The 13004-nt window shown below is 54.9% G+C and overlaps 1 protein-coding gene across 9 annotated transcripts in view; it reads left to right on the top strand.

Annotated features, from left to right (window-relative positions):
- The window catches only part of Hdac7 (histone deacetylase 7), a 35770-nt gene that overhangs the window by 14702 nt on the left and 8064 nt on the right, over positions 1-13004 (top strand). For 3 of the 9 annotated variants that reach the window (XM_085678749.2, XM_048444724.3, XM_087899221.1), the window contains exons 2-15: positions 4234-4424; positions 4522-4612; positions 4914-5025; positions 5535-5650; positions 6013-6138; positions 6505-6596; positions 6786-6896; positions 7027-7207; positions 7398-7594; positions 7785-7979; positions 8913-9114; positions 10948-11081; positions 11215-11335; positions 11823-11872. In XM_085678749.2, coding sequence (XP_085534875.2) covers positions 4234-4424; positions 4522-4612; positions 4914-5025; positions 5535-5650; positions 6013-6138; positions 6505-6596; positions 6786-6896; positions 7027-7207; positions 7398-7594; positions 7785-7979; positions 8913-9114; positions 10948-11081; positions 11215-11335; positions 11823-11872 — 1919 coding nt within the window. Of the gene's footprint in view, positions 1-138; positions 156-4233; positions 4425-4521; positions 4613-4913; positions 5026-5534; positions 5651-6012; positions 6139-6504; positions 6597-6785; positions 6897-7026; positions 7208-7397; positions 7595-7784; positions 7980-8912; positions 9115-10947; positions 11082-11214; positions 11336-11822; positions 11873-13004 lie in introns of those variants that run through there. The other 6 variants (XM_048444725.3, XM_085678750.2, XM_085678752.2 and 3 more) reach the window with 6 other exon arrangements.

Genomic DNA, 13004 nt, shown 5'->3' with positions numbered 1-13004 from the left:
CCCTAGAAAGAGGAAGCAGCTTCTGGGGTAGTTGTTTCTTGGGGATTACAAAACTTGAGAAATATTTATGTTTTAGGTAGGAAGTCTGGAGAGGATCACTGTGTGATTCATCAGTACCAGCAGGGCCTCCTGTGCCTTAGAAGGTGTTACTGCAGGTGAGGATGGCTGATAAACGCCACCATTGATCCCATGATCAATGCTGTGCTGAGGTGTGGGGACACTGGGAGTAATGAGAAGTGAGGAGAGCAGATAGAACCAGTCCCGCCCCGACAAGGGGGCTTGGACAGACCTCCAGAGGTGACTGAACTAATGGGTGGGGCAGCATGTCCTCACAGAACTGTATACCAAGGCATGAATGATAAGGCCTAATGGGCCGTTAGTTTGAGTCCCTTATGCCTGGAGCTGCCTGCTAAGCATGGGCAGAGAGCAGCACCTATCTCCCTCCAGGAAGCAACCTGATGCGCTAGGTCTGGTCTGAGGAGTGTAGCCACTAAATACCGCCTGTAGAAAGCCCTCGGTTTCCTTGACTCCTCTGGGAGGGCCTTCAGTCCCTTGGCCCCTAGCTGGGATGGCGCTGTGGACAGGTGGTGTGAGAACTCAAGCCTGCTTACCCCTGCTAGCCTGTCTGGGTCTTTTCTGTATCAACCAATCCCAGGTTCTATTGTGGTTTTGTGGATTCTGAGTGAGCTTGGGAGCCTGGGAGAGGTCGCCATTTCCAAAGAAAAGATTTCTAACCCAGGTTATCTCAGAAAGGTTTAATGGGACTTTTTCTTGGACAATCAAGAATGGGGCAGTTTAGATGAGGGGCCCTACACTGGGGTCCTTGGGGTGCCTGTCTCCCCTACTTCACAGCTCCTACCAGCTCTCCCTTGCCTGCACTCACAGTTCAGTCCTTTCCCGCTTTGAAGATTCTTCCTGTTCCTGACATTTGCTTTCTGCTTCTCACGGCCTGCTCTCCCCAGCTCTCTCTTGCCCTCCCCAGCCATATGCTCCCACGTCTGGTCCCGCACCCCCTCCAACCTGCTTTTTTCCCCTCAGGCTGTTTGGGATGTGTTTTGGCTGCCCAGGGAAGATGGTATCTGACCACATCAGGGAGGGCTGAGGGCATTGCTGGGTGAACTTGTTGTGCACTGTGCCCAAGCAGTAGAGTAGCTGGCTAAGACGCTCGGTAGCTGGCTTCAGAACCTGGAGATCCCACTTGGCCGGCCTGGAACAGCAGGGAACTTGCCCTCTCCAGGGGCAGTAGCCCTCTTCCCTTGCCCCCCTACACCTTCAGCTCTCTCCTTTCTACAGGTGGGTCCCAGGTAAGCCTGGGTACCTGCCAGTCACCCTGGCACAGGTAAAAGTCAGGCCTGAGAGAGATGGGTTGGTGGGAGATGAGGAAGAGGAATAGAAACTACCTGGGAAAGGTGAGACCCCAAGGGCGTGAACAAGTGGGGATGTTGCTGGGCCAGGGATTTGGAAGATGGGGGTCCTAAGGAGAGGTGTCTTTGGATCCAGGTTAGGAGAGTTGTGTTCTTGTTTTCAAGTCTTTTTTTTTAATATTTATTAATTATACAATATTCTGTCTGCATGTATACCTGCAGGCCAGAAGAGGGCACCAGACCTCATTACAGATGGTTGTGAGCCACCATGTGGTTGCTGGGAATTGAACTCAGGACCCTTGGAAGAGCAGGCAATGCTCTTAACCGCTGAGCCATCTCTCCAGCCCATGGCTTCAAGTCTTTTAGTCCTCTCATGGGCCCTTCAGGGAAGAGTGGGGTCTCTTATTGGTTAGATGACTTTCTGGGTCCTCCCTGCTGGCCTGGATTGCCTCTTCTGTCACTCACTCTTCCTGGAAGCCTGGGTTGCAGTGGCCTTCCTGTTGCTACCTAGGTCTCGAATGGAGGTCTGAAGCTGTCCTTTCCCTGGCTTGCCATGGGTAATGATGTGTATAGTGAGTCCACCACGTAGCACATAGCAGGGAGAACTGGAAGGGACCAGAGGATCTTAGCTCAGCTGGCCCAAAGCTTGGGAAGACAGGACACACAAAATGAAACAAGACAGAAAAGAGAGGTGGGGGAGGGGAGGTAGGTAGTAACACATGACCTATGCTAAATGAGAGAACTTGATTCATGAGTTTATTCTATCGCTCCGAATTATTAATTAACTGCCTAAATGTGAACCACCATCCTAAGCCACTGAGGAGAAATACCAAGATTTCCCTACGAGTCGGTGTTTATTTTCTACCTTATGCCCGGTTACAGCATCCTAAGTCCCGGGATGATGTGTAATGACAAACCAAAGCCAACCTCTGGAGCTTAACCCAGGCTTGCCCTTGGACAGCTTACAATGCTATGAGCAGCCAACATGGAGTCCAGGAGGAAGGGGGGCTGTGCGCTGACCTAGGTCCAGCTGGACTTTGAGCAGTTGGTTTGGGACAGTGGGATGTAGAGGACAGCACCGGCAGGAGACATTGTGAGCCAAAGACGGGGGATAAGAAGTTCTGGGTCTATTATGGGGTGGTGGGAGTCACTGTCTTACTCGGTGGCTTTGGTGACATGGAAGAGACCAAGTTGAGGTGGGTGTTCATTGGGAAATGCCTGAAGGAGGCTTCCCAGAGAACTTTCCCTGTCTTGGCGCTACCATATGGCGCATCCCCCCACAATGCTAAGGCATTCCCAAAGTTCTGACCAGAGTCCAGCCTCTGTCCTGGCATCCTTTTGCACTGGTGGAAGTAATGCTGAGTGAAGATGGTGGTGGCTCTTAGGTAACTGTTCCTAATTTGCTGTGGCTGAAGCCACACGCCTCAGGTATAGTGCCCCACCTCGGGTGCTCCTGATCCCTACACCATCAAGGGAGTGGTCTCGGGAAGCCAGTACACCAGAACCTGAGAAGACAGGCCTCTCATGGGTCAGGAATAGTTGCCAATGGAGGTCCATACTCAACCGGAATGACTTCTTGGGTAGCCACGTGAACAGGAGTGAGGGCACCAAATCCTGGCGCTTGTTGACTGTGGGTGGCATCTGGAGGCACAGCCACCCTCTCAAATCGCTAAGTAACTGGAGGGCCACAATAGGCATTGACCTTAGCAGGACTGAACTCCAGCCTCTCTCTGCCCCTTGATGTCCCCCTCACACCGGGACCTCACTTGGCTCCTCTGGGATAAAGGCTAGCAATAGCTAGCATCCGGGGCAGGTGGCCTCAGAGCTGAGTGGGTCTTGTTGCATGCATGCATCACAGATGTTAAGGTTATGATGCCTCTGGCTGCATCAGACCACAGACTACATTTCCTGACTTTCCCCTTGGTGTTTCCCTGGAGATCTCCCCATGCCTCCTCAGTGCCAAACCCTGAGGATAGCTGTGGCTGCTCTGCGCGGGGATGCCTGAAGAAGGCCCCTGTGGGGAGAGTCCCCCTCTCTTGTGCTCTCATCCTTCCCTTCCCTAGGACCCCTTCCCCTGCGGCAGCCCCACCTCCCCGCATCTCAGCACCCCTGCCTGCTTAGCCCAGCCTGGCCAGCTGGCTATGCTGGCACAGTCCCTGGTCTGCTGGCGAGCTATAAATAGCTCCTGCACCCACGGTCTTGGCAAGGTGCTCCTGGCGTGGGTGCAGAGGACACTGGAGAAGCAGCAGCTGAGCCTGCTGGCCTCGCCAGGCCCACAGCTGGCTCCAGTGGGAGGCCGGAGTCTACACCACAGCTCAGGGGCCTGGTGAGCGGAGGAACCAGCCAGGGCTGCTTGGGAGCTCCAGGCACTATGTCTGGATCCCAAGGACCGGCGTGGTACAGAGAGAGCATGGGGATGAAAGAGTGGCAGCTGAGGGTTGAAGAGACTGAGTGAGTGGACCTGGTTACCTGCCTGGTCTCTCCTATCCTGAGCCGGCCTGGCCTCATTCCTAGAAAGACAAAGGGAAGCAGAGTATAGAGCCTAGAACTGCGTCGTCATCTCAGAAAACACTATAGCTTCTGCTCCAAGCCAGTGGAAAAGCGTTCAAGGGGGAAGACACCGTGCTTGCAGTCCTATGGCTCAATGCAAGCAATCAGCAATCGGAAGGAGTGTCTCTAGTTTGTAGACCTCTTTCCTCATAGGTAGATTGGAATCCAGGTCCCACCTGTAACTCACGGACAGGCTTCTGTGAGGGAAAGGGCCCTAAGGGTGTTTTTACTGATGTCGAATCCACCCCCGAGGGTTCAGTCGTCTGTGACCGTGTTCCTGCAGACTAACCATCCACCTGACACTGCTGTGTGTCCCCAGGCTGCCCTGCCCTCCAGCCAGACACACCAGGCTGCCAGTCTCAGCCCATGGATCTGCGCGTGGGCCAGCGGCCCACAGTGGAGCCCGTACCAGAACCTGCACTATTGGCCCTGCAGCACCCCCAGCGTCTGCACCGCCATCTCTTCCTGGCAGGCCTGCAACAGCAACAGCGCTCAGCGGAGCCCATGAGGGTAAAGACAGACTCCCTAGACACATCCCAGCCTCCCGGACCATAGCTCTGTCCTTTACTCCACCCTCCCTGAGCTGCCGGCTCCACTCCGTTCACAGCTCTCAATGGACGCGCCAGTGCCAGAGCTGCAGGGGGGACAGCAGGAACAAGAACTTCGGCAACTCCTCAATAAAGACAAGAGCAAGCGAAGTAAGAGTGGGGCTTGTCTCCCCTGTGCTCTGGTTGCTGTTCAGGATCCGCCATGGGTCTGGAAGGGGTGCGTGGAAGGGTCACCATTTTCTAAGCTGCCCTCTGCTCTGCCTGTGAACAGAAGTGGGGGCAGAAGTGTCTAGAGGCTTCACACAAGGGGTGGGGGCTCGGACCTATCTTTCTTGCCTGTGGAGCCCCTGAGACGTGTGCTGAAAGTGTGGCCTGGACAGCGGGCAGAGAATGTCCCCGAGAGGCTTCCAGTCTACCCATTGCCAGTCTTCTTGTTCATCTGCCTCTGCAGGTGCTGTAGCCAGCAGTGTGGTCAAGCAGAAGCTGGCTGAGGTGATCCTGAAAAAACAGCAGGCAGCCCTTGAGAGAACAGTCCATCCCAGCAGCCCCAGTATTCCCTACAGGTAGCAGCTCACTGCCCCCCAGGTCCTTTTCGTACCCCCTCTGCCCTACATACTCACCTGTGAGTTACCTGCCCACGTGCTTATAGCCCCTTCCTCCCTAACACCTACCACCTGCTTCTTACTCCGCCCCTAACATGATCCCCCCAAATCCCCCTCAACGAGGACCTGTCCTCCTCTCCACTTCAGTTTTCTCCCCGTGTCTCACCTGAGGCCCTTGCTCTGCACAGAAGCCCTGGTTCCTAGAAAAGGTTCCTACCATAGGAGGCAGAGTCTCCAGGGGGCCCTAAGCTCCAAGGCCTGGGTTTTATCCCTGGAGCGGACCGGCTACATTAGCATGGGTGACCCACTACTGCCACCTGGAGATGACGCCTGTCCTGCTGGCTCCACACTGCCCAACTCTTGGTGGTTGCTCTCCTGGCAGCTGTGCTCAGGAAGGCATCTGTGCAGTGAGATGTCAGGGCCTTTGGGCATCCTGGGCTTCTGAAGTAGCCTTGATGCTCACCCTGCAGAACTCTTGAGCCCTTGGACCCAGAGGGTGCGGCCCGCTCCGTGCTTAGCAGCTTCCTGCCTGCGGTCCCCAGCCTGCCCACCGAAGCCCCAGAACACTTTCCCCTGCGTAAAACAGGTGAGCAGTCAGACCTCCGTGGGGATCAGAGTAGGCAAAGGGCCTTAGATTTAGGTCAGGAGTATGGGGTTGAGGGAGGGCTGGGGCAGTTAACACACTACTTCCCCCCCCCCCTTTCTGGCTTTACCTTTTTTCTCTTTAACCCATAGAGGTGGCCGGGAGGGAAATTAAAGGGCACAGAAAAGGCAGGCCTGTCGGTAGTGCATGCCATTGGTCCCTGTACTCAGTAGGCAGAGGCAGGCAGAGCTCTGTGAGTTTGAGGCCAGCCTGATCTATGTAGTGAGGTCCTTTAAGAAAAAGAAAAGTGGAGAGGAGCAGGGTCGCTGGCGTAGCGATGGAGTGATGCCCCGTTCCTCTGCCAGTGTCTGAGCCCAACCTGAAGCTGCGCTATAAGCCCAAGAAGTCCCTGGAGCGGCGCAAGAATCCCCTGCTCAGAAAGGAGAGTGCCCCGCCCAGCCTTCGGAGGCGGCCTGCGGAGACCCTTGGAGGTAGTGTCCAATCGGGGCCGTGGAGTTGCCCTCCCCTTACCCGTGGTGTTCTTCCTTTGGGCCAGGTTCCACCTAGATGGAAGTTGCCACGTGGGCCTGCTAAGTGTTGTCCAGGGTGTATCCCACACACCTGCCTGGGAGAGGGCGCGTTGAAGCTAAGCCCTGACCTTGTTGGGTCTGCTAAGTGGGCATTTGCAGGGGAATTGGGAGCTGCGTGAAAACAACTGCCCAGAGATGCCGCAGGCTGGTGGCTATCTGGCGGCTTTCTGTTCCTCCAGGAAGAAAGCAGAATCGCATCCCAGAAGGGAGGAACTGTGGCCAGGAATCCTGACCCTGACTATGCCTTTCTTTTTCCTCTCCCCTCAGACTCCTCCCCCGGTAGTAGCAGCACACCTGCCTCAGGGTGCAGCTCCCCCAATGACAGCGAGCATGGCCCCAACCCTGCCCTGGGCTCAGAGGTAAGGCCTTACTGGGACTGGGCTTTCCTGGGGGCAGTTCTGAGTCTTGGCCTTTTTCCAGCATGTGGCCTAGCCTGAGGCTTCAGGGTCTGGGGAGTCCCTAGCAGGACCTCTTGGGTGTTCTGGGGACAGGCAGACCAGGGGTAGAGTTCCAGGACTGGTGACCCGTCACCCTGCTCCCCATGGCAGGCGCTCTTGGGCCAGCGGCTGCGGCTGCAGGAGACTTCTCTGGCCCCGTTCGCTTTGCCGACAATGTCCTTGCTGCCCGCAATCACACTGGGGCTGCCTGCCCCTGCCAGGGTGAGTGGCTGGGGCGACCTGCCCCCACTCCGCGCTTCTCCAGCCTCTTTCCTGCCTGTGTCCTGTTGCCTCTCCTTTACCTTCCTTTCCCAGAATCCTGTCCAACTCTGACTTCGTTCCTTTCTTTCAGGCTGATGGTGACCGCAGGACCCATTCGACTTTGGGCCCTCGGGGTCCTGTCCTGGGGAACCCCCATGCTCCCCTCTTCCTGCACCATGGTCTGGAGCCAGAGGCTGGGGGGACCTTACCCTCTCGCCTGCAGCCCATTCTCCTGCTGGATCCCTCAGTCTCCCACACTCCACTGTGGACTGGTGAGTCTTGCTGCTTCTCCCAGAATGGGCAGGATTTGTGCACCCTGCCAAGGGGCCAAGTTCTGGGAAAGACCCACCTTCTAGTCCCTTATTGTCTATATCCCCTTGACAAGCCCTACTTCCACTCTATGCCCCTGTCTCTTTCCTGGCTCCCAGAATCCCTTCCTTACACACATCTCATTCTTTCCAGTGCCTGGGCTTGGGCCCTTGCCCTTCCAATTTGCCCAGCCCTTACTGACCACCGAGCGGCTCTCCGGCTCAGGCCTCCACCGGCCACTTAACCGGACCCGCTCAGAGCCCTTGCCCCCCAGCGCCACTGCCTCTCCTCTGCTGGGCCCCCTGCAACCCCGCCAGGATCGGCTCAAACCTCACGTCCAGCTGATCAAGGTGAGAGGAACTGGGTAGGGGAATGCTAGGGGCCTGCCTAAGTGAGCCCCTGTGGGTTGGAAGAAGGATGCTTAGGAGGAGGAAAGGCCTGGCAGACAAGAGAGGTGGCTGCTGGAGACCTAGCAAGATGAATGTGACCTCACCCAACCCATGCCCCGCCACCCACCTGCCTCTTTATCCCACTTCTCAGCCAGCCATCTCCTCTCCCCAGAGGCCTGCCAAGCCAAGTGAGAAGCCCCGACTGCGGCAGATACCCTCAGCTGAGGACCTAGAGACAGATGGTGGGGGCGTGGGACCCGTGGTGAGTGATGTCCTGGAACATAGGGAGTCAGGCCACGGGCCTCCCGAGGGCAGAGGCCCTGTTTCTCTGCAGCAGCACCAGCAGGTATGGCTGGGCCCAGGGACTCTGCAAAGCTCAGTCAGAAGGCTTGACATAATGGTGAAGGAAGGGGGATAGCATAAGACCCACACCAAGGCGCAGATGCCCACATGCATGCATGTGTGTGCACACGTGTGTGTTCGAGTGCACATATACACCAGCATCCCGCTTTCTCAAGTAGACCCTCTTCTTTTGCCTGCTTCTTGGCTCTTCACAGAACCACATATACTCCCCCTTCACACTTCTCCCCACAACTGGCTGTCTTTTATCCAAAGGTAGCTGGGGCAAAATGTGGACAACAGTAGTCCTCTGGGCTTTAGATTAATAGCATGGGGGTCAAGGCAGTGTTCATTTGCGGGAACCACTGCAGCAGGAGCTACACACACAGGTTTTTTTGAAAGGCAGATACTGATCACCTTGAAGCTCTGAAGGCTGACAGGGTGAAATCAAGGTGTATGTGTTGGGTGGGGTGGGAGTGTGTGCTCTGAGCTGTGGAGGAGGGCTTGTCTGTAGGCCTTTGCTCAGATTTCCTCCTTAGAGGGATGGCAAGCCTCTTCAGTGATGACTTGATTCCCCCTGCAAAGACCTTACTTCCAAAGATGGGGGCTTAAAGACTTCATGAATTTGGGAAATGGGATTCTACCAGCGGCACTTGCGGCACTGTCATCACAGTTCACACACATTTAGTGTCTCAGGCAGGTCTCCTTGTGGTTAGTAGCACAGTCCAGGAGAGGTGATCTCGGTCAGCATAGACTCAGAGCCAAGGAATTCTTGTGAAATGAGGGCATCAGTCTGCTTGCTGGTCTTCAGGGAGCTGGAGAGTTGAAAGGCCAGAGTGCATATCTGGAATTTTTCTAGAAAGGGGGTCTCTCTGCAGAGTCCTTAGTCCTTATGTGGTCAAATCTGAGAAATTGGAAACCGTGGCCATGTTTCTTTCAGGTGCCGCTCTGGGAGCAGCAGCATCTAACTGGGCGGCTCTCCCAGGGAAGCTCCGGCGACTCTGTGTTGCTACCTCTGGCCCAGGTCGGACACCGGCCCCTGTCCAGAACCCAGTCTTCCCCAGCAGCTCCTGTCTCCCTGCTGAGCCCGGAACCCACCTGTCAGACCCAAGTCCTCAACAGCGCAGAGACGCCTGCCACAGGTAAGACCGAGAGGGGACTCTCGGGGAGGCAAAAGGAAGAGGCTGCGGCGTGAGTCCATGTCTGTAGCCAGTTTTCAGGACGGTTCCAGAGACCTTAGAGCATGCCTTAAACTTGTTTGAGCTCCGTGGTGCCCGTGAGGCAGGTGAGGACATCACGACCCAGGAAATCTAAGTTGACAGTGTCTGGCTTATGGTTAAGTGACAGAACCAGCAGTCGGGCCAGGAAGGAATTTGAGTCTCCGTCTACCATGACCAGCCCTTTTAAAACAAAAGCTGAAACATCGCTTACCATTGCTGTACTTGTAAAAAGAGCTCAAAAGTATTTCAAGCATTTTGAGAAATTCAAGGAAATATAGGAATAAAAAAACCACCAAGAGTCTTGTTGCCCTAAACTCTGTGTATTTCATTATAGGTTTAAGTTAGCCTCCGTACCTGTCTAATGTCACAGACGTTCCAGCTGTGTTTTGCATCCTGTTTGACTGAGTCCTTTTTATTTTTTGCTAATGGTGCCAGGTATTCACGTACTAGAATTGCAGGTGTGAATCACCATGCTCAGTTCAGTGTTAATTTTAATTTTTTTGTTTTAATTCTTTCTCTTTTTTTGGCTTTTTTTCCTTTTTTCTTTTTCTTTCTTCTTTTCTTTTTTTCTTTTTCTTTTTTGGTTGTTTTTTTGTTTTCTGTTTTCTTTTTGAGACGGGGTTTCTCTGTGTTGCCCTGGCTGTCCAAACCAGGCTGGCCTTGAACTCATAGAGATTCGCCTTCCTCTGCCTCTTGAGTGCTGTGATCAAAGGCGCGTGCCATCACCACCTGGCTGTAGTTTTAATTTGCTTTTGCTTGTTAGTTTTTGAAATAGACTCTTACTATGAAGTTCTGTCTGGCCTGGAACTCACAAGATCCACCTGCCTCTGCCTCCTGAGTGCTAGGATTAAAGGTGTGTGCCACCACACCTGATCTTTAATTTCTTAAGACTTCTGTCTGGGATTATCTCTCAAGGGTCATTCTTAAGGAGTAGCATTCCTGGGTCAAATGGTGTGAGCATTTTGAAAGTCTCTGGTATCCTGAGATGTGCAGACACCGACCGTCCCACAGCAGTGTGCATGGACAAAGTCTGTTTCTGGAGACTTCCCTTGGCACAGGCTGAAATACAGTTTCTTAGTCCCTCAGAGAGGTGATTCTAGGACCCCAGCCCACCTTGTAAAGATGCTCAAGTTTGTCATGTAAAATGGCATTTGCGTTTAACCTCTGCATATCTTTCCACATATTTAAATCACTTCTGTTTTGCTTTTAATACCTCGTACAATGTAGATGCTATGTAAATAGTTTTCACGCTGTTTGCATATTGCTTACAAGGTAAACCAGTTTTTTGAGTGTTTTCCATATGCAGTTGGGAGACTGGCCACATGGCCAGTAGCATTGTGGGTATCCCCTCTCCCAGTCTTGAGGTTTCCTTGGAATTGCTTTTCCTCTCTGTGTCGGGACACTGAGAGGGAGATGCCCTGTGTTAAGTCTCCAGTTTAGAGCATGAACTCTCCAGTGCACAGGAGATATGTTGGGCCTTGTGAGGAAGGAGTAAGAGTACCAAGAAGGCAGGGATCATACAGAGCAAGGTAGGCTAGTATTGCCCTGGTGTGTACATCAGGCTGTCTGAGGCATTTAGACATGTGCGTGGGGAAACAGGGCTGGCTCTCCACAGAAGAGCTGGGCGGGGAATGCACACGTGTGGCAGGAAGGGATGTGTACATGCCTGGCTCTGTGGGAATGGGCTCTTCTCCATCTGTAGCCATGGTGGACCGCCCCTCCCCCGCTGCCGGCCCTGACAGCTGTTTCTTGCAGGGCTGGTGTATGACTCAGTGATGCTGAAGCACCAATGCTCCTGTGGAGACAACAGCAAGCACCCTGAGCATGCAGGCCGCATCCAGAGCATCTGGTCCCGGCTGCAGGAGCGGGGTCTCCGCAGCCAGTGTGAGGTGAGGCGGTGGGGCTGTGCGCGGGAAGGGGCGAGAGGCCTTGAGGTCAGCAAGGGATGAGGGAGTGGGCGGTCTGGGGGTGGTGGAAGGGCGGGGTGAGCAAACCTCAGGAACTCTGTGGACCCTCCCTCAGTGTCTCCGGGGTCGAAAGGCCTCTCTAGAGGAGCTGCAATCAGTCCATTCTGAAAGGCATGTGCTCCTCTATGGCACCAACCCCCTCAGCCGCCTCAAACTGGATAATGGAAAGCTGACAGGTAGGAGAAGGAGACAGGTGATGTCGGCCCCGAATCATCCCAAGCTTACCCATCTCACCCAGTTCTGCACTCGTGCCCCAGCTGTATGCCCAGCCGCCTAGCTACCCCCATGCCAGTGTTCTGCCCTGCTCTTGTCCGTGTGTCATCTGCCTGCCAATCCCCCACCCCGCTGCCCCCACCCCACTGCCCATCTCCATATCTCCCTGTATTGCTTTTCCCTCCATATTTACTCTTTTTTAAAAGATATTTATTTATTTATTATGTATACAATATTCTGTCTGCATGTATGCCTGAAGGCCAGAAGAGGGCACCAGACCTCATTATAGATGGTTGTGAGCCACCATGTGGTTGCTGGGAATTGAACTCAGGACCTTTGGAAGAGCAGGCAATGCTCTTAATTGCTGAGCCATCTCTCCAGCCCCCTCCATATTTACTCTTAAGGCCTCTGTGCTCCTCACTCATGTGACCTGGACCCTCTCCCCCACAGGCCTCCTGGCACAGCGGATGTTTGTGATGCTACCCTGTGGCGGGGTTGGGGTAAGTATGCCCAGAGATCTCAAGTGGGCATTGCCAAGGGTTTTCAGCCTTCCGTTCGGTTCTCTTGGCCCTCTCCCACCCCTCTGCCACCTGGGACTTGTGGTTCTGCCAGACTGGGTAGGTCAGGGCCTTTCCCAGTATGTTCTGCTGGCTGGAAGCTCCATGTGATAGATATACCCCAGTCCTGTTAGTGCCCCGTGAGTGTGGAGCCCAGCGCCTCACAGAAGGTATTTGGTAGATGTTGAGTGAGGCTCGAGACAGGGTCACATTGGGGCTTGAGATTGTGTTCCAAGAGTTGGCAGCTCTGCCTGCCCAGGAGTGGGTCTCTCTCAGGTGCTTGCTCCAGGTGTCCCCCTACTTGACCTCCAGATTTTGGACTGCCTAGTGTGGGGCTGTGGGCTGCCTCCCATGTAATCAGAGGTTTAGAACGTCCCTGCCCAGGACACAGCCTTCCAGCCCCCAGCTTTGCTCGTCTCTCCCTCACCTGTCGGAGGTCTTTCTGCTTCCTCTGGCATGGCCTCCCTGCCTCAGAATGCCCCTGTCATGGTGCCAGGCAAGGTGTGGAGAAATAAAGCGGAGGCTGAGCAAGGAGGGCAGTGGGAACTGCCAGGGGGGCTGTTGGGGAGACAGTCAGAGCCCTGTTCACAACTCCCCATTTCTTGCCACTTTCTGGTTTTTCCAACTGTTGTTGCTTCTCTTCTCCCTTCCCTCCTCTCCCTCTCTGTCCTTTCTCTCTCTCTTTCTCCAGCCTCTTGCGACTCTTTCTGCCTTCCTCGCCTCTCTCGGTCCGCCTCGCCCTTCCCATCTCCCCATCATGGCCCCCGGCCCCTCCCTAGCCTTGAGGCCCAGGGACTGGGTTTGGGGGGCCTCCCAGCCTGGGCTAGGGGCCCTGAGTGGAAGACAGTGGTGCAGACGGCCCCTCCAGCTCCGACCGTCCCGCGGGGCCTGAGCAGAGTCAGCTGGGGCTTAAAACCCCTCCCGGCCCATACCCCAATCCCGCCCAGGTAACGCCGTGCCCCCTCCCCTGACTGGGGAGGCAGAGTGCTGGCCACACACGAGTTGGTGCTGGGAAGAAGTCCTGCTGGGACTGGGGACACAGGAGGCCTTGCCTTTGGGCGGTGGGGCACTGGGG

Source organism: Myodes glareolus, chromosome 19, assembly GCF_982192425.1.
Source record: "Myodes glareolus chromosome 19, mMyoGla1.1, whole genome shotgun sequence".
Taxonomy (NCBI): Eukaryota; Metazoa; Chordata; class Mammalia; order Rodentia; family Cricetidae; genus Myodes; species Myodes glareolus.
This window is presented reverse-complemented; position numbering and strand designations above follow the sequence as displayed.